Below are 19864 nucleotides of genomic sequence, written 5' to 3'. Positions count from 1 at the left end.
TGAGAAAGAAGCTATCCAGAGGAAGAACTGTGGGAGCAGACACAGAATAAAGACAACTGGTTGATCACATGGGTTGATGGGGATATGACTGGGGATGTAGACTCTTAAATGATCACCCTCAATAATATGGAAATAGGTCTTGATCAACGACACAAGTAAAACCCAGTGGAATTGTGCATTGGCTCCGGGGGGTGCAGGTGGGGGTGGGGGTTAAAGGGGGGGAGGGGAGAGAAAGAATGTGAATCATGTAACCATGGAAAAATATTCTAAATTAATTAAATAAATAAACTTAATTTAAAAAAAAAAGGTGTTTTACATGAAGCAGCAACAAGAACAAACCCCCCCCCAAACAATAACAACATCATGTTTTGTTGGTTTAACATGAAAAATGGAAATATGGAACAAAGTGGAAAATAATTACAATGGAAAATCAAATTCCCTTCTGACTGACATTCCAAATAAGGTTAAAAAATAACAACATGAGACTAGCAGAAAACAAGGAAAAATGGAATTTGGAAATTTGTTGTAATGTGGATCCCCTGGGCATTCTGTTAAAACCCATGGTTCCCTTCTTTTTCGATTAATGTTTATATATGCATTAGAGAAAATATATAGGTTTGCAAAAGAAACCAGTTATATTGCAATGTTATCAAAAGACTCCCACACTTCAGATTGAGAACCCCTATTGTAATGGGAGGAGAAAACACCCTGAAACAGATAACAGAGACAAGACTAGGACTAAACATAGGAAACATTACAATAATTGTACACTTGAGAAAATGACCTCTAACCTTTTCTTCTTGCTTGTCCACAACAGGACTCCCAGACAAAGCTGATTCAGCCTTCTTATCTACTTGTTTCACAGTTCCAAATGGAGCTTCTTCTTCATCTTCATCACTAAATAATGAGGGCATTGCCTGAGGGATTTTCTCTTTTCCCTAACAAAAAGGGGGGAAAAATACCACATGAAATCCTTGCAAAAGATATGGTGTCTAAGTGACTGGCACATTCAGTCCATTCATTCAACCAATCTCCTGAGTGTTTGGTGGTTCATTATGCCACCTCAAGTCCTTTTTGGAAGAAGAATGTAGAAGTCACAAAGAAAAACATAAATCATTCAATTCTTTAGGAGTTTATTTCCTAATCAAACATACCCAAGAACAAAACTTTCCTTCAGGATATTATTTTTTATGGATTTTACTTCAGTTTTGTTGGAAGAATAAGAGAAAGTAGTAGGGTGGGGAGAAATCACATGGAGTCAGGGCAGCTGGAAGGAATACATGGGTTTATCAATGAACACCCTGAGTAGGCAAGTGGCTTTGATACATAGATTCTATGAAGGACATGGACTTTGGAAGTTATTCTGGAAGAGATAAGTGTGAATTTCAAAACTAATTCACCCTATTCAGACCATTCTTTAGAAGATTTAGCTATATCCTGATCAATAACAATAGAGATACTTGGAATAACAGAATCAGGTTTTGGAAACTACATTCTCCACCCTACTCAGTGTAACAAGATTAGGAAGGGCTACAGCAAACTCAAGATTTAATTATTTGAGAATATGGCCTTCAACAGACATGTGCAAAAAAAAAGACAGACCTCTGGGCGGTCCTAGGTCAAACTAGAGCCACCTTTGGCACATGTGAGACGCAGGAAGTGAGGTAGAGAACAGACTCTGGAGTTCTTGGGACTTCCTGTGAGGAGGGCTAGGCTAGAGTTCAGTTTGAGGCGGGTGCTTGAGGTTGGAGGAGCCCTGCAGACTGCTTTCCTTCAGATTGGTCACGTGAGTGATAAGGACTGATCCCTTTCTCTGCCTTGACTATCCAAGGCCTTAACACCTGTTTTGGCTCTGAGCCAGAGTGGTTCTGGGTTAAAACTTCTTTCCTTTCTCTCCTTTTTCCTTCTCTCTCTCTGTCTCTGTCTCTCTCTCCCTCCCTCCCTCCCTCCCTCCAATTCTTTCTTCCTCCTGTTGTAATTAAAACACCATAAAAATTTGGCAGCTGACTTGAGTGTTTCATTTAGGAATTACATATGTGAATTCCTTGGCGACCTTAAATTAATATATATCAGTCTTTTAAAGTGATTTCAATATCACATAAGAAAGGGAGATGTGGTCAGTTGACTTGGGAAAGCTTTTTCAAGAATGAAAGTCAAGTAAAAGATGAAAAAACAAATTTCACTTCAATGAAATGAAGGGAGTGGGGGCAAGGGAAGAAGGAAAAGAAATGAAAGATACAGGAAATTAGGATTAGGAAAACTCTGAAACTCGATATAATTTGAACTTGATACAGAAATGAGATGCAAGACTCTAAAAAGGGATGTATAAATCCTAAAGTGATTAAAAGAAACCTAATATTTTAGATGGAAGCTTTTAAATTCACTGATAGCTTATACTTTTATATAACCCAGTGGTTAACTTAGGGCAAAAGATGTGTTCAGGCACCTTATTTATTGTATTAGTAACTATAGTGATTTAAATATTGTAAAATGTGAATCTACATAAAAGTCTTAAAAATAAGGAGAACATCCTTTATAAAATACTTTTTTTTAAAGAGGCTTATTTATGTGAGCCAAACTTTGCCCTCTCCACAGTTTGATATACTAAAAGGTCTTATTTTTTGGTGTCCAGAAATACCATATTTTTGATGTGATAATTACATGGATATAGGTAGTTCAGTTAATTTTATCTCTTATTTGATATTTATAGTGTGCAAGTTTCCAAAAAACCCATCATGATGCTTACAGAATGACATGCAGCTGTCTAGCTATCTCTCAAAACTTCTCTGGTCTTCTCTCAAGAATTTAAAAAGTTATTTTAACTCTCATCAACAAAGCTTGATACTTCTTGTCATTTACAAATGAGATCTTGAGGACTATGAGCACCAGAGAATATGTTAATGCACTCAACATAAAACACCTTTGAAAGGATCATTAGGATTTTATTGCAAACTCCCTTGTCATTTCTGTGAGCTAAAATATGTTTTTTTTTTCAATTTTATTCGTATAGTAGTCCTGTACCAAACAAGAGAGTAATTTCACTTGTAAAAACATGATAACTACAATGCTTAAGGGATGGTGTCCTTGGAAAAACATTTCCACAAAGGAACTACTGTCCCTATAGGTATTTCCCAGAAATGCACCATTGGTGGAAATGTGATCTGATCCAAAGGTTCTGGAGATCATTTTGGAACTATGCCCCAAAGGCTCTAAAACTGTGCATACTTTTTGATTTAGCAATACCACTACTAGGTCTGTATCTCAAAGAGTTTTTTTTTTTTTAAAAGGGAAAAGGACTTTGTAGAAAAAATATTTACTGCAGCTCTCTTTGTGGTAACAAAGAAATTGGAAAATGAAGGGTTGTCCATCAATTGGGGAACAAGTTGCTATAAATGATTGTAATGGAATACTATTGTTGAACAGGATGATTTCAGAAAAACTTGCATGAGCTGATGCAAAGTGAAGTGAGCAGTTAGAACACTGCACATGGTAACAACAATATTTTTTGATGAACAATTGTGAATGACCTAGTTTTTGTCAACAATACAATGATACGAAACAATCCCAGAGACTTGTGATAAAAACTGTTATCTGTCTTCAGAGAAAGAACTGATGGAATCAGAATGCAGACCAAAACATACTATATTTCATTTTCTTCTTTGTTTTTGAGGTCTCTTCCACAAAATGACTTATGTAGAAAAATGTTTTACATGATTGTACATGTAAAACCTCTATTAGATTGTTTACCATCTCAGGGAGGAGGTGAGGTAGGAAGTGAGAGAAGGGAGTGGCTTTTACATGTAACTGGGGAAAAATAAAATATTATTTAAAAAAATTTTATAGTTATTTCCAAAGATGGATCTCATCCATCTTCATATCATAATCATTAATCTTTATATCATAATCTATTTAATAATAAGATTCAAGATCTGAATTTTATCTTTAAGAAGATATCCTCAAAAACAGTATAAACTGTGCATCTATCTCCAAGTTTCCTGTTATCATACCACCATACAAATGAGGATACCTGCCTAATAACTATGAACAGGTGATAATGATCAGTTCTTTTAACTGTGTAAATTAGAAGGGTGGCAGTGTAGCCTAAGGAAGAGAATTAGTGCATAGAGTTGAGATTTGGGTTCCACTGTTTATATCTGCTAACCCATATACTCTGTTTTGAATGTCATTTTAATCAATCTGTTTTACTAACTGTGGGGTAAGAGTATGGGTGTGGAACTGTCCTAGCCTCAAAGAGGCATGACAAATGTTTAGAAGTTCAATCTACAAACACTGGTCAGAGGTGCTAATCATAAGGCAGAATGTTAACTCATCTAGCATAGAATGAAAGTTATAATCTGAGCTGATTCAAGTTACCGTTTTTGCAGAAAGATCAGATGGAGGAGTAGGAGAGCCAAACAGAGATCCACCACTATCAGCATCTTCTTCAAAAAGGAGTGAAACTTTAGCAGCCTTTTTCTGGCTATAAAATAAATAACAAAAGCCCTAGGTAATACAGTCTAATTAATCAATTAAAAAACTAAGTTGAAACTTCTGGAAAGATAAATAACAATTGCACTTAGTACACTTGAGACCAATTTCACAAAAATTAAAATAAGAAATATTCAAAAGGAAACCAGAGGGGGCAGCTGAGTAGCTCAGTGGATTGAAAGGCAGGGAGATTCTAGGTTCCAATCTGGCCTCAGACACTTCTCAGCTGTGTGACCCTGGGCAAGTCATTTGACCCCCATTGCCTAGCCCATACCACTCTTCTGCCTTGGAACCAACACTCAGTATTGATTTCTAAGACAGAAGATAAGGGTTTAAAAAAAAAAGAAAAAGAAACCAAAGGATAAATGACAGAAGAAAGGGAAAACCACCACCAAAAAACTATTTTGGGAAAATAAGATAAGCAACAAAGATAAATGAGGGTGCTATCAAAGTTATTCAGAATCTAATGGGGGGGGGGCAGCTGGATTGCTCAGTGGATTGAGAGCCAGGCATAGAGACGGGAGGTCCTAGGTTCAAATCTGGCCTCAGACACTTCCCAGCTGTGTGACCCTGGGCAAGTCACTTGACCCCCATTGCCTAGCCCTTACCACTCTTCTGCCTTGGAGTCAATACACAGTATTGACTCTAAGACAGAAGGTAAGGGTTTAAAAAAAAAAAGAATCTAATGGGGGCAGCTAGGTAGCTTAGTGGATAGAGACTTGGAGATGAGAGGTCAGATATGGCCTCAGACATTTCCTAGCTGTGTGATCTTGGACAACTCATTTAACCTCATGGCCTAGCCCATACCAATCTTCTGCCTTGCAACCAATACTCAGTATAAATTCTAAGACAAAAGGGAAGTGTTAAAAAAAAATCCAATGAAGGGGAAGGACATCCAAAGGCATAGCAGGGCAGATGTCTCCATGTTACATCAATATTATCAAAAGACAATCAAGCTGCACAGAGCAGAAAAGACAAATTAGACAAAACTGGAGTTTGCACTGTCACATACAACCCCCTTTTCTGTTATTTGCATATTTGCTAAGTTCGAAGGCAGAAGGGCTAGGCAATGGGGGGTTAAGGGACTTGCCCAAGATCACACAGCTAGTAAGTGTCTGAGGCCAGATTTGAACCCAGGACCTCATCTCTAGGCCTGGCTCTCCATCTACTGAGCCACTCAGCTGCCCCCAGAAGAAGAGTTTGGCTTAGATAAATAAACATAACTGTGAGTAGAGCCCCATCCTCTCCACATCATTCTCTGCTCTCCCTTCCTTTGCTCCAGCCTTTAATGATGAGGTGCTTCTTGTTAAGACCATCCCTTCTCCTCCTATTTGCCTCACCTTCCCATTCCCCAATCTTCAGACTTTTCCTATTTACTGGCTCCTTCTCCTCCTTCCAATCTCTATGTAGCCTTCACTTAACCTCGCCGTTCCCTCAAGTTCTTGTCTTCTATCTGGTATTGTTTCCCTCCCATAAGCAAATTCCTAAAGTTATCTCCTACTTCCTCTGGCTACCAACCTCAGCACTCCTTAACTCCTGTGTCCCCTGAGGAGTCTGTCCCTATCCCCAGTGCCAGATGCAATGGGCTCATCTCTAGTCCTCATCTCTTCTTCCTCTCTGCAGCATCTGACATTGGCAGCCCCTCTCCCCACCACAGGATGGCCATCTCCTCAGCTTCCTTGGGATTCCCTTATCATCTGGATGCTCCTAGACCACATCGCTAACGGTCTACTGGATATGTAGGACTGGGCATCTTGAACTCTAGGCTTGTAAAAAAAAGACCTCCTTATCTTTACCCTCAAACCCATCCCTCTTCTGGGTGTTTCTGTTTTGGACAGAGGCCGGCCCCCCCCCCCCCCCCCCCCCCCCGTTCACCACCTCAGTGCCATCCGTGATTCCTTATTTCTACCCTGCATTCAATATTGGCTGCCAGATCTTGTCCTTCCGGCCCCTTCCATGCCCTGCAGCTGACTCCTGCAGAGACACCAAGTTAAGCATGTCTCACCTATGCAACTGCAATTGCAATTTCTCTGCCAAAGGTGACACAACAATGCAAAGTTAAGTCAATACAAAAGAACATCTTGCTCTGCTAGGCTTCTCTTTTCTCTATTCACACAGCCACTGTCTCCATTCAGGGACTTGTTGCCTCCTGCCTGGACAACTGCAAGAGCTTCCTCACTAGGTTCCCTGCCTCCAGTCTTTCCTTCCTCTGATCCAGCAGCAGCAGGGGTCTGTAGGTCTGACCATGCCATGCCCCTGCTCAGTAACCTCTAGGATCAAAATGAAAATGGTGGATTTGGCATGAAAAACTCTTCCCAACTCCTCAAGCAATGGAACAAAGGCTTCATAAAGTACCAACAATTAGTGCTCATACAGTAAAAAAACCGAGACATTTGGCACAAATTCATTGCCCTTAAATAAGATTACTGTTCTACTGTAAAAAATCTATTTGGATTCTGAAGACAGCGTGTTAGGAAAGCACACCCAACATTTGGCACAGTGTCTAGTACAAAGAAGGAGCTTAATAAATTCTGGCTGACTTGATTTTGCACATTGACAAACATGTTTTCCCTCTAAGTGTGATGTGGACTAGGATGGGGCTGGAAGAAGAGGCGTTGCTGTTTTGGATACAAAAAAGTCAAATCCCCCACGTTTGTGGCCTTCAAGCTACTGAGAGAGACTTTCCTAACTCGATTCCTAAGGTTCACTACCATCCATAGCCAATCCATAGCCAATCTCTTTGCCACTCTCTAGAGCTGTTCACTTTGCTGCTACAATGTTATTACCTGTCTTTAGCAACAGTAAATAAATCTTCTTCATCATCTTCCTCAAACAGACTTCTCTTTTTCCCATCCTTCTCTTTATGATCCTGCATGGTTCCAGGCTTCTTAAGTTCCTTTATATTGCTGTCAGGCACCCTACTGGTCTGTGAATCACTAATACCCCATTGGTCCTGAAAAAGAAATTAAAACGGTATTTTAAACCACCAGAGGGACCTTAGAAAGACTTTTGCACCCCTCTCCTTGTCAAAGATAATTCAGGTTATGGTATGTAGGAAACTAAACAAAATTAGGTAGCAGTTGTACTTTTAGATCCTTTTCCTTCTGTCCTGTAAGAGTCATGGAGGTGACTTGGTGTTCTCAAATGTGAAGCTGGTGGAACTCAAGCCTTAGCCAGTTCTGCCAAGTTGAAAAGGCTTTAAGTATGAGCACAGGGATGGGCAGGATATCTGCTGTCCAAGGATTAACCAACCTAAGTTCAAAGAGGTTCTTCATCAGAAGGCTGATCACTAGGTGAGGAATATTTCTGGTCACAGTAATTCATAAAAATCCAGGGATATCAAACTAAGATAGAAAAGTCGGCTACTAATTCATACATAAAGATTCCCCAAGGGCTACTTGATGACTTCGTTTTGAAATGCCACATAATCAATGTTTTAATGTATTTTTTATTTTGGTAAATATTTCTCAATTATATTTTTATCTGGTTTGGGCTTTACTTCAGAGTTCTGAAGGCCAACTGTGCCCTGCAGGTTGCATGTTTTGGCCCCACTGGTCTAAGGCATAGATGAGCCAATGGTAGGAATACTCATCTTTATAAAATGACAAATCCTTAAAGTGCTAAAGTAAATTGATCTCCATAAATTGATCAGATTTGCAAGAAGTTTTAGTACCTAATTTTACAAAGTGTGGTCTCAGAATTGGAGAGATTTCTGGTGATCCGTCAGACTACTGTCTTCCCTTCTTTATTGTTAGTGGGAGAGGAAAGGAAAGAGAAAAGAGAAATTTTCTAACTTAAGAGTTGTAGGTCAATACAGAATTTTAAAAAATCAATAGCCAACCTTCAGCATTAAAGTGATAATTCATTTTAGAAATTATTCTCAAAGTAGACTGTATAATCTATAACCAATTGTGTAATTTACATGCAAATTAAAAAAAATGTTAGGGAACCCTTTTTGACTCATCCCATCTGATTCTCATTGCTTATCTAAAAACCCTTCAGTTTTAATATTGTTTCTTAATATTAATCACTTTAACAATCAGAATTTTAGATCCAGAAAGGAAGAAATGTTTTCTTAATTTCACAGAAAACAAAATAGAACACCAAAGTTATAATCCTTATCCAAACTCCCCTGCTTAGAACCAGTGCCTTCTAAGTCCTACTTTAGTTAAGGCATCCTTCTCTGCATGCTTAAATCTTTTTTATGACTTTGGACTCCTTTTACCACTATCTCTCCCTCAGAGCCAGAGCTGTGTCTTCTTCTATTACTTTTAGTCTTAATTCCATTATGACACATGATAGAAATCCAGGCCTAGACACAGGAAGTCATAGGATCAAATCTGGCTCCTGATGCTTCCTAGCTGTGTAACTCTGGGAAAATCACTTAACCTTCACCGTCTTGGACTTGATACTTAGTATTAATTCTGAGACAGAAGGTCATAGTTTAAAAAAAACAAACATGTAAATACTACTGTGTTAAGTGCTGAGGAAAGAAAGAAAAGCAAAAATGAGGTCCCTGCCCTCAATGGACCTTCTAACGGGGCCAGATAAGCATCAAGACGACTGGTGATGACTTTGGATGCAGTGGAGAACCTCATCTTTGACATCTGACTGAGCTCTCAGCATTTCATGGCTTGTCTCTACTGCCTTTGTGGCTGTTGGACCAAGCTATTCTCATCTGTGCCTTCCACTATGAGAGGTCTTCACATGCCTGGGGTAGACACGCTCCCAACTCACCAATATGTTTGAGGGCTGTCAGTTTTCCTCAACCTCATTTAGCCTTACCAGAGGTGGCTGCTGTGCATGCTACAGCGTTTTGGAGCCACAGGTGAGAGCATGTTGGCAGGTAGACACCAAAGGAGGAAAGCAGCTCTAAAGAGGGGTTCCTTTCCTCCGTTAGCCTATTAAAGACTGAAATGACAAGGTTTGACAAAAGACTGTATATATGGGGTGGTTAAGAATTACAACAGGGTATCGAGCCTGGCTGGAAGAGTGGTGGTCCTTTGGATGATCACTGCTGTGGAGAATCCCTAAAAAGGTAGCATTAGGGCTATGAAGAAATTAAATTGAAATGGCTGCAGGGATAGGTTTAGTCAAATGAAGAGGAAAGGCAATTATAGTGTACCCTTTTAATCTAAGTGAGTTCTAGAAATAATGCTATTGGACCAAAGACTTGTATAATATTTTTCTTTTGTAATATTTTCTTTTGAATCTATCTATCTGTATTTCTGAGTGTATATGAGAGTATGCACATGTGTGTTTATATTCAGTTTATCATTACAACATTCTTATAAAGTAGTGAGAAGAAAATGTTTTATACAAAGTAGTACCCAGGATATCTGAGTTACCCTAACAAGTTTTTTCTATAAAATTAGGAGAATCAAATAGGCATTTACCCATACTCATAGCCAGTTTTGCCAGACTGCTTCATTGTAAACAGAAATTTTCAGTGTCCTAAATAAAGAGGCCAACAAATGTGCCTTTTCTGCTACCATATCTGGGTCTATATATAGGTTAAAGGAAAAGTTCTCCTACTGAATCCTGTTCAGAAGGTAATTATTCAGTGGGATCAAAACAACAGTCACATAAACATTATGTAAATCATGCTGTTGTTACATTTGATACATGTTTACTAGCTTGCAAAGTATTAGGGCAAGATTACCTTAAGATCCTCAAAGAATGCTTTTTGCATGCATTAAGTGTATCTCAAAAGAGTTTTGGACATTCTTGCTTGACAAATAAACTTCAAGGGTTCTAAGAACTGAAATATATGTTTGAACTAGAAAAAATAATATTTAGGACATTATGACAATCTGGCATTGAGATGTTGTTTCGCCCATTAGAATGTGAGCTCCTTGAGAGCAGACATTGTCTTACTACTCTATTTGTATTCCCAGTACAGGAGACAGCCCACCCCTTTGCCTGAAATAGGCTTTGAAGAAGCATATTCATTCAAGATGGCAACTGTACCTCGTCATCACTGCTGAACAGTAAGCCGGATGCTTTTTTGTGTGGTTCAGAAGACTTTGCTTTCTCTTGAGCTGGCTTAGGCACAGATGATGATTGTTTCTTAGTAGGAATATCCCCAAAAAGATTCTCCTAAAAGAAAAATTCCCCAAAGGGTTGAGTAAACCAAACCAGGATAGTCAGAAATCAAGACAATGTTCTTTTGCTAACATATTAGGAAATGAATTAGCCCAGTAAGTCAACCTGGCAAGCAACTGAGAACAATGGACACCTTTCAAAAATCACTAGTTAGCAAAACAATGCTTTTCCTTTATCACATTTCTGCCACAATATACTCTGAGCTCAATTCTATCACCATGGAAAGGGACTAACACGGGACGGACAACTGGAAAGAAAGACGATTTCCTCAATAAATGGAGCAACATGATTTTGGTGTTCTTAGGAGTTCTAACTGCATATAGCTCAAAACTCTATAGTATAAAGGCTCTCTAGTGAGTCACCACAAAGAGCTGAGAATGTGGCTTTCAGAGGCAGATGATTCCTTTCCCATTTTCTCAGGTTTAAAACCGGGCAAGAGAAAAAGTAGGGTAGGGACAAAATAAAGGCTTTTCTCTTTCTCTGCATGGAATATGCACATTCTTTAGATGAGAACAGGTCAAGATGAGGGGAAAAGTCTTTACCTTTAAGTCTTCTCTATTATTAATAATAGATTTTTTAAAAAACATTCTAAAAATCATCCAGTATGAATAAAATTACATCCTTCAAAGTAAGGGATATTTTCTGTGTGGATATTTTTTGGTGAAATCTCTAAAACAAAAACAAGCAATCCAAACACTTGCATAAGAATATCTTAAAGGCAGCTAAATGGATAGAGGGTCAGGGCTAGAGATGAGAGGTCCTGGGTTCAAATCTAGCCTCAGACACTTCCTATATGTGTGACTTAACACCTCCCCCACTGCCTACCTCTTACACCACTCTTCTACCTTAGAATCAATAAAGCAAGGATTCCTTAAAGCAGAAATAGAAATGTCCATACTACATGATCCTCAAATATCAATATTTCTTCCATATATTCCTAAAAACAGCTGTAAGGCTTGCCCTCTTTCCTCCACCCCATGAAATTTTAATTCTCTAATTGGTATCTGAAAGATACCAACATTTTACCTCTTCATCATCATCATCGAAAAGAGAAAGTGATTTCTTTGTGTTGAGTTTGCTGGAATGGGGAGGTACAGCTTTTGTCTTATTCACATTCTGAGCTGAAGAGAACAAGTCCTTGTTGGAACAACAACAAAAAGTTATGAAGAATAGCAAAATAAGACAAGCAATTGAAAACAATGATTTTGTCTTGTTATATATAGCAATATTCAGGCCCAATGTATTGCTCTGGAAAGGCTGTACATAAAATCTGGGCAAAAACTATGCTTTCTTTCTTTCTTTAAACCCTTACCTTCCATCTTGGAGTCAATACTGTGTATTGGCTCCAAGGCAGAAGAGCAGTAAGGGCTAGGCAATGGGGGTTAAGTGACTTGCCCAGGGTCACACAGCTAGGAAGTGGCTGAGGCCAGATTTGAACCTAGGATCTCCCATCTCTAGGCCTGGCTCTCAATCCACTGAGCTACCCAGCTGCCCCCTATGCTTGCTTTCTGAAGACCAGTTTAAACAAACTAATGATAGTGAAAAATTGAAAATGGAGAAAGGTACAGATATTTATATCTATTGTAACAATTTCCTAAAAAAGACTTAACTAATGCAAATCAAGTGCTATAACAAGGGGACCAAAACAGGAGAACACAAAGAACAGAGAAGTCACTTCATCCAGGGAACACCTATTCTCCTTGTCACATGGATAAATATGGTAGTCAAGAGCAGCATCAATTTAAAATAGAAAGTCAATCATGAAATCTTATGGAAAAGGACAGTAAAAGATCCTAAATAGTATTGCCTCCTAGCCCAGTGAGAAGCAATGGAGGAAAAACAACTTTAAAAAAAGCTCAGTAAGTGCCACAAAATCATCTCCAGTCTATTTAAATATGAAACCAGAAAGATAAGTAATAAAGGAAAAAAGGAAAGGTTATAAAGCTCCCTCTGGAAGCAGAGAGATGTTTCAGAATGAGTACAGGTTCTGAAGGAGTCACAGAACCTGGATAAAAATTCTACTTCTGATGAGTTCTACTTGTAGGACTTTGTGCAAATCACTCAATCTGGCTAAGCCTCAGTTTTCTCATTTGTAAAGAAAGAGAGGGAGCTGGAAAGCTCCTGAGATGCCTACTAGCTATAGATCTATGTTTCTATGAGCTGTACAAGGAATTTGAAAGAGTACTGCAGAAGATGAGAGGAAAAACTGAGGGATTAGATCCAAGGACACAATGAAGAGGCCTGTGAGAAAGGTGAGACCATTTTGAGAGTACCAAGGAATTAAGGATCTAAAAAAGGGAAAGGTATCAAAGGTGTGGGAAAAATTCAGATCTTATTTTTTCATTACACCTCCAATCACAAAAACTGACAGACTTACAAACTATCAATCTTTATTGCCTCTAGAAGGAAATACACTCTCCTGTTTATCCTGGAAGTATTCACAATCTGGTTCCACCCTATCTTTCCAATTTAATTCATACAGTACTTCACATGTTTGCCCTTTGGTGCAGCTCCTCTCTGTATACAAGGATCCACAGGTCCTAGCTCATGCCTGGAATGAATGGCCTCTCCTCATCACCATCTCTTGGAATCCTTTGCTCGTAAAAGGATTGGCACAACTGCCAATACCATCATGAGGCCTTTCTTGGTTGTTGCAAAGCACTTTCTTTCTCACACAAATTACTATGTGCTGCTTTTCTATTCACCAATCTGTGTATGGACCCATAACCCTATGACCTGACTTATCTGTGGGAGGAATCGGGGAGCAGGAGTGAAGGAGACCTGGGTTCAAAGCCTGCTTCTGATATCCAATGGCTACATGGTCCTGGGTATATTATTGAACCACTCATGCCCTCAGGAACTATTGTGAGTTGTTGGGCTGATGTTCTTCAGAATCCCCAGAGAACTCTCTTCTAAGATATAAATGAAGAATACCTTCCAACACATGTTGGATAAGGGACTTCATCTCCCAACTAATGAAACCACAGGTTCAAGTCCTTAGGTGTGCTCATCTTCTCCTCCTGAAGAATATAAGCTCTTTAAGGGCAGAGGCTGTGTCTGTATCTTAATAGGAGGCACTTAATAACACTTATCAAACTGAATAAACCTATCTTCCTGTCTCCATAAAATGTTGATGAAAATAAACTAAATGCACATGAGGTGATTCTTGGAGAAGGCACGAGAAGGGAACAATTTCCCATTAGCCCACATCTTTATAAACACATGACTAATAAGGTGCATGCCCCTGTGCTCATTTGACAGGGTTGGGCAGAATGAAATACTTCTTCATTAAAGCTCCTCTTTGGCTAATGATCTCATGATGCCTGGCCACAAATGAGCCTTTAATGGATGCTTGATGACTGACTGAAGGCCAGGTGGCAATGGGTGCATTCTCTATGGTGGATTTACCACAAATCCTTCATTTGATAGAAACAGGACCTGGGGACCAGAGAGTGAACTGAATTGCCTGACTTTATGAAATATTGCTGTTAAAAGGGAATGTTTAAATTTACCTAAATGATAGACTAAAAAGAAAAATAAAAGCTTTGAACAAAATGAATTACAGAAAATTAAAGATCAGAGTAATGATTATCAAACTAAGTGGAATTATATTAATTCATATTCAGTATAACAACTTAGGTCCTCCTTAAAGGGTTAAGTTGGTTTAAAAATTAAAGTGAATTAAAGCTATTTTGAGAATTTGGAGATACCTTGAATTAAGTGAAGATATGCTGGATTATTAATCATTGTCAGAAAGATGTTAAACAATTTCCAAATAGCTATAAAAGGAAAGCTATAGTATAGAAACAGCCATTAAGGTCCATGAATGACATGTACTAGAAACATAATTAGGGCAACAGTGCCCTGGAGGGAGAAACCTAAATGCAGATGGCACATTTATTGAGCAAAAGAAAAGATTTTATAAGGCCACCTAGGACTATTTCTTTGCTTTGGATCTATCCTCATCAAATGTAGGACTTGTTAATTTATTCCTATTTTAAAAAAAAACCCCAAACTCCAGACCTTATTTTAGACTCTCTAGCTAGCATCAGTCTTTCTTTAAGTTCTCTCTACAGTATTGCAATTTCCAGATGCCTAATGGATGGACACATTTAGCTGTCTTACCAGCATCTTATATTGAACATGTTCCCCACAAATGAACTTAAGTATCTCTCTCCAAGAACTTTTACTTGACTTCCCTATTTCTGTCAATGGCACCCCCACCCCTTTCATTTTTCTAACTATGGTTAGACGGTTTGAAACCATCTTTGACTTCTCCCTCCTATATTTAATCAGTTTCTATGAACAAATACACATCCCACTTTTATTTCCTCTTTTCTACTCTGACTAACTTAGCAGTTAAGCTATTCATTAATTTTTGTAGTCATAGCATCTTAAGACTTGGAAAAGAACATTCTCTCAACCAAAGTCCTTGGCTGTGAACCTGTCACATGGTTCAACATTAGAAAAAGATATGACTTTATCATTGGGAATAGTTAAAGGTGGCAGGCTACCACTGTAGTCTTGGGACCCTGGGCCCTTTTTCCTTTTTCTAAAAGCCCTTACCTTCCATCTTGGAATCAATCCTGTGTATTGGTTCCAAGGCAGAAGAGTGCTAAGGGCTAGGTAATGGGGGTTAAAGTGACTTGCTAGGTCACATAGCTAGGAAGTGTCTGAGGCCAAATTTGAAACCAGGACCTCCTACTGTCTCTGGGCCTGGCTCTCAATTCAATGAGTCACCTAGCTGCACCTCTTTTTACTGGATTTATGAAGTTAATGGCTCCTCTATGTGTTGTCTGCCCTCAAGAATATGAGATCCCTAAGAACAAGACCTGCCTCATTTTTCTTTTTGTATGCCTATTGAGGGCACAGGGAGTACTTAAGCCTTTCATTCTTTTATTAATTCACTGCCTGGACAATAGTAATAGCCTCCAGACTAATCTTCCTCCCTCTAATCTCTCTCCGATTTCATCTATCCTTCATGTGGTTTCCCTAAGCATAGTACTGATATCCTCCCTCATCTTCCCAAACTTATCTAGCATTATTCCTGTCCCTTGTAGTCATTATTTTCCAGGCAAAATAAATTAGACACCAAAAAGAAAACATAACATGACCTTTGGTCTCTTCTTCACACCATTCTAGATGCTTGGAACCTCTAGCCCTCCCCCTGCTGAAATTCTACACTTCTATCATGGCTCAGGACAAAATACACTTATTCTCTATAGCCTTCCTCATTCTATTTCCCATGTTAGAAATGAGCTTTCCTTCTTTGTGTTTTTATATGCACTTAAGATTCTATATTCTATTTATTTGTGTACATGTATCTAGACTGTATCCTCCTTTGGGGCAGGAAGCACGTCTTATTTGTCTTTGTAGTGTCTCACATAGCTATCTGTGCTGTGGAACTCGGGAAATATTTTCAATCACTTAAGATCTAAAACACATGATAGTGTTTCCAAAATGAAGGTGGCATAACAAAGAAGTAAGACATAAGTAGAGTGTTTCTGATAACCAGGTCAGAAAAGAAGAGTGAGGAGGAAAAGTCTGGAAATGGAATTTCCACAGAAGACTCTCTAATGTAGGAATCTCCTAAGTATTCCCTGAAAATCACCTTAACAAGAGGGTTTTTCCTCCTTTCCTTCTTCAGTCTGCTCCAGAGAGGATCCAAGTGTTGCCAACAGTGGGGATTGCTGATAGCACTCAACAGCAAGAGCCAGTAAGAACTGGGGTGCTCAGGCTTAGAAAGTTCAAAGGGCAAAGAAACCATTTCTGTATCCAACAGGAAGTGCAACATGTTTGTATCTCAGTTAGTATTAAGTAACATTGTCTCTGAATAAAATGTATGTGTGTTTGTGTGTCCTGGACATATGAACACAATGACAAACATACTGTCTTCCTGAGGTGGGTACCCAGGATGTGACTAAGAGAGCTTCTTGACATCTGTCCCGATATAACCATTACTACCCATTTCTAGTGAGGCTTATTGGGACAAATTATGTTTCCATGGAAACATAGTCCCTTATTGTTATTGGTTATGAATTCTCATGCCAGAAACAGAAAACCTTCAGTGGAGCAATTGATACTGAAGGTACAAACAAAGCCCAAGAGTCCTTAGACTTAGGGAGATCACATGGGGATCCTAAGTCCTTAGACTTAGGGAGATTCTGATGGGGAAGACAATGTGCAAATGACAACTACATACCTGCTATCTAGAGTTGTAGTGGTGTTAACCTCAGAGGTAGGCAGAGCCTAAGGTAGGATCTGAGCTAAATCTGAAGGAATCCAAAGAAGCCAAGAGAGAGAGGTGAGGAGGGATAGCAGTGGGTTAGCCAGTGGAAAGGATGGAGTCTGGAAATAGAAGAGCCAGAAACCTAGTGTGGTTGGGTCATCTAGCATGTGGTAGTCAAGTAAAAGGACTGAAATGAGGGAAGGGTCAGGTAGTGCAGAGCCTCCTAGGCCAACAGAAGAAGCCTTTTATATTTAATCTTGTGAGCCAGGGGAGTGTGAGCTGGAGAGGTGACACGGCTGGACCTGCTAGATAGGAAGCCTGTGTTGAAGAATGGGATTCAGATTTCAGAGGTTTCTAAAGAGCAAGAGAATGTAGGGAATGAGGGACAGGTAGATACTGTGCTCAGTGACCTGAGGATCTGGTCAGGAGGGTTTTGAAATGGAAATGGAGAACATAGGTATAAACTGGTTAAATCAAACTACCAACCTAAATATGACAGAAAAAGAGTTAAGACCAAAAGCAGATCATCTTTGGAAATATTTGGTAATCCAGAAGAACTAAAGGAATGGCAGTAGTAATAATACTCAAGAATATGTTAAGGAGTAAAATAAACTAGAGCTCTTAACACAAGGAAGTAAATACAATCCCCTAGACATCAACCCCTGGGACTTGGTGGGTTATGACTCACAACTAAAATACCATTCTGTTGGCCTATTAATTAATACCTTCTTCCAAAGGAACAGAAAGCTCAGCACAGTCTACCAGGAAGATACGTTCTCATGTAGAGGCTGAGGAAATGGAAAGGAGAAGCATGAAAGGGGATTGCTTCAGGAAGGCTCAATAGAAGTTAAGCAACAGCATACTGCAATTGTATTATAGTCCCCAGTCAAGAGGAGGAACAACTGGACAATTAATTCTGGAAGTCAACCCCAAGCCTGACAAAGGTGCTAGACCAAGTATATGAGGAAAGTGAAGGATCTGGGCAGTTGCTGGGGGTGGGTCTTGCTTGGCTAAAAGGATGGCAGCTGAGAAAATTCTGAGAGATTATTTATGTTACATGATCATGTAATGACTATTCCCAGGGGTTTGCATTCTATAAAGGTGACCACTGAATAGAAAAGCTCTGTTAGTTCCCTCAAAAGGTCTTGCTCTGAGGTGTCAAAACATGGCAACAAGGGAAGAGAGTTCTGGAGCCTCTTGTGCTGCCAACTTTTCTCTTCATAAATACATTCTCTTGGATCTTTCCTTTAATGCCTCTTATTGTATGATTAGAAACAAATCCAACAAGTCCTTCCAGAAAGCCACCATCCTTGGCTCCAGAAGCCCATTACCAAGGAAGGCTAGTTATTGCTGAAGGGCCAGCATTGTGTACCATAGGCATGAGAGCTGGACACAGATGTCCCAGAAGCTGCACCAGACATTGCACTGATGGCCCTGATATTCAAGCTGTCACTGCAAAAGCTTCTAGGATGGGACTAAACAGTAATACATACCAGATAATCAAATGACATCAGTTACTTGCACAGACTGTCATAAGGGGTAGGGGCAAAAGGTGTCTCTAGTGAAAATGACCAGATAAAAGTTTTTTCCAAATCTCTCACTAACTCAAGCTAGTAAACATGATCTAGTTTCAGGGGGGAAAGAACATCCAAAAATAAACAAATATCTCACCTCTGAGTCTTCCTCATCTGAGAATAAACCTTTTTGTATTTTGGAAATTGCTTCTGAAGAGGCTTTGAGATTTTTGCTGGAAGGTGGCATGACCTTTGTAAAAACAAAACACAAAAACTGAGGGGACCATTTTTGACACAAGACCTTCATTAAAAGAACACCTATTTGGTATTAATATCCAGAAATGACACCTGATTTCTTAAAAATTAAGATGGAATAATGATTACAACCACTAACATTTATATATAGCATCTATTATATACCAGACACAGTGCTTTACATATATTTGATTCTTGTAACAATCCTGAGGAAAGAACCTTGGGAATAGGTGCTTTTATTACCCCCATTTTACAGTTGAGGAAACTGAAGCAGGCAGAAGTTAAGTGACTTTTACAGGGTCATACAACTAGTGTCTGAGGCCAAATTTAAACCCAGGTCTTAACTCCAGCTCTATCACTCTATCCACTGCACCAGTTATCTTTCTCAAAAGAGGAAATAACCTGAGAGGATTACATATAAAACTGCTTAAAAGAAGCTTAGTTGCATTGTTTTAAAAAACTGAAATCTGAATGTATGCACATTTAAAATGGGGGAGGCAGGGGGAATCATCAGGATTGAACTCTACAAAAACCTATTTTCAAGGGCTGGGACTGACTTTACCTTTTGGGAAGCAATAGCTCCTGAACTGTGTGGCACTGTGAATCTGTCCAGTTTGGCCTGGACTTTCTGAAGTTAAAGATTTTAAATTGCCCACCAACTGCTAATGCCAAATATCTCTGAAGCCAAAGCAGAATTTTAGCATAATGCTCTTTTCCACAAGCATTAGGTAGAAAGAATGTTACCACGTGATTTCAAAATAGGTCAAGTAATGTGAACATGTACCTTTCTAAGTCAAAGTACATGTGGAAGTTTTATTATGAATAAATCATTAATTACCATTTTCTTTTCTACAGTGGGACAAAGCAATGTTATAAAGGAAGGATTAGGAGGGGGGAAAAGAAAAATGCCAAGCTTAGACTTTAACAGATCAACTTCTAAAATTTTGTTGTTACTTCATGAAGAGCAAAACCCAACACATTGATAGGCTATGTGTCCCTGAGTAATGGGCTTTCTCCAAAGTACACATGGTGCAGACATCAAAAAGGAATAGAAATTCAGCACGGATTAACAGATGGTCAGATCCTAGGGTATTTGGAATCCTAAATATGAAAGGTGATTATAACTTAGGTAAGAAATAGAGAAACTAGAATTTCCCACTTAATTTCCAGTCCGTCCCTCAGCACAAGTAATTGCAGAAGCCTCAAGTAGCCTGTTTCATTCCTCTCTAGGCTGCACAGCAGATGTCCTCTGCCCTTCCTTATCACTCTGCTT

At 39.1% G+C, this 19864-nt stretch overlaps 1 protein-coding gene across 10 annotated transcripts in view; it reads right to left on the bottom strand.

The window, feature by feature from the left end:
* Nucleotides 1-19864, bottom strand: part of WASHC2C (WASH complex subunit 2C) — a 55729-nt gene that overhangs the window by 16352 nt on the left and 19513 nt on the right. For all 10 annotated transcript variants that reach the window (XM_007478068.3, XM_056797468.1, XM_016424898.2 and 7 more), the window contains exons 16-21: nucleotides 18494-18586; nucleotides 11620-11730; nucleotides 10459-10587; nucleotides 7275-7441; nucleotides 4375-4480; nucleotides 792-938 (exon numbers count right to left, since the gene is read on the bottom strand). In XM_007478068.3, the coding sequence (XP_007478130.1) occupies nucleotides 792-938; nucleotides 4375-4480; nucleotides 7275-7441; nucleotides 10459-10587; nucleotides 11620-11730; nucleotides 18494-18586 (753 nt within the window). The remainder of the gene's footprint in view (nucleotides 1-791; nucleotides 939-4374; nucleotides 4481-7274; nucleotides 7442-10458; nucleotides 10588-11619; nucleotides 11731-18493; nucleotides 18587-19864) is intronic.

The sequence above is a fragment of the Monodelphis domestica genome, chromosome 1 (genome assembly GCF_027887165.1).
Source record: "Monodelphis domestica isolate mMonDom1 chromosome 1, mMonDom1.pri, whole genome shotgun sequence".
NCBI classification, from domain to species: domain Eukaryota; kingdom Metazoa; phylum Chordata; class Mammalia; order Didelphimorphia; family Didelphidae; genus Monodelphis; species Monodelphis domestica.
Note: the sequence above shows the minus strand (reverse complement) of the source record. Positions and strands in the feature narration are given on the sequence as shown.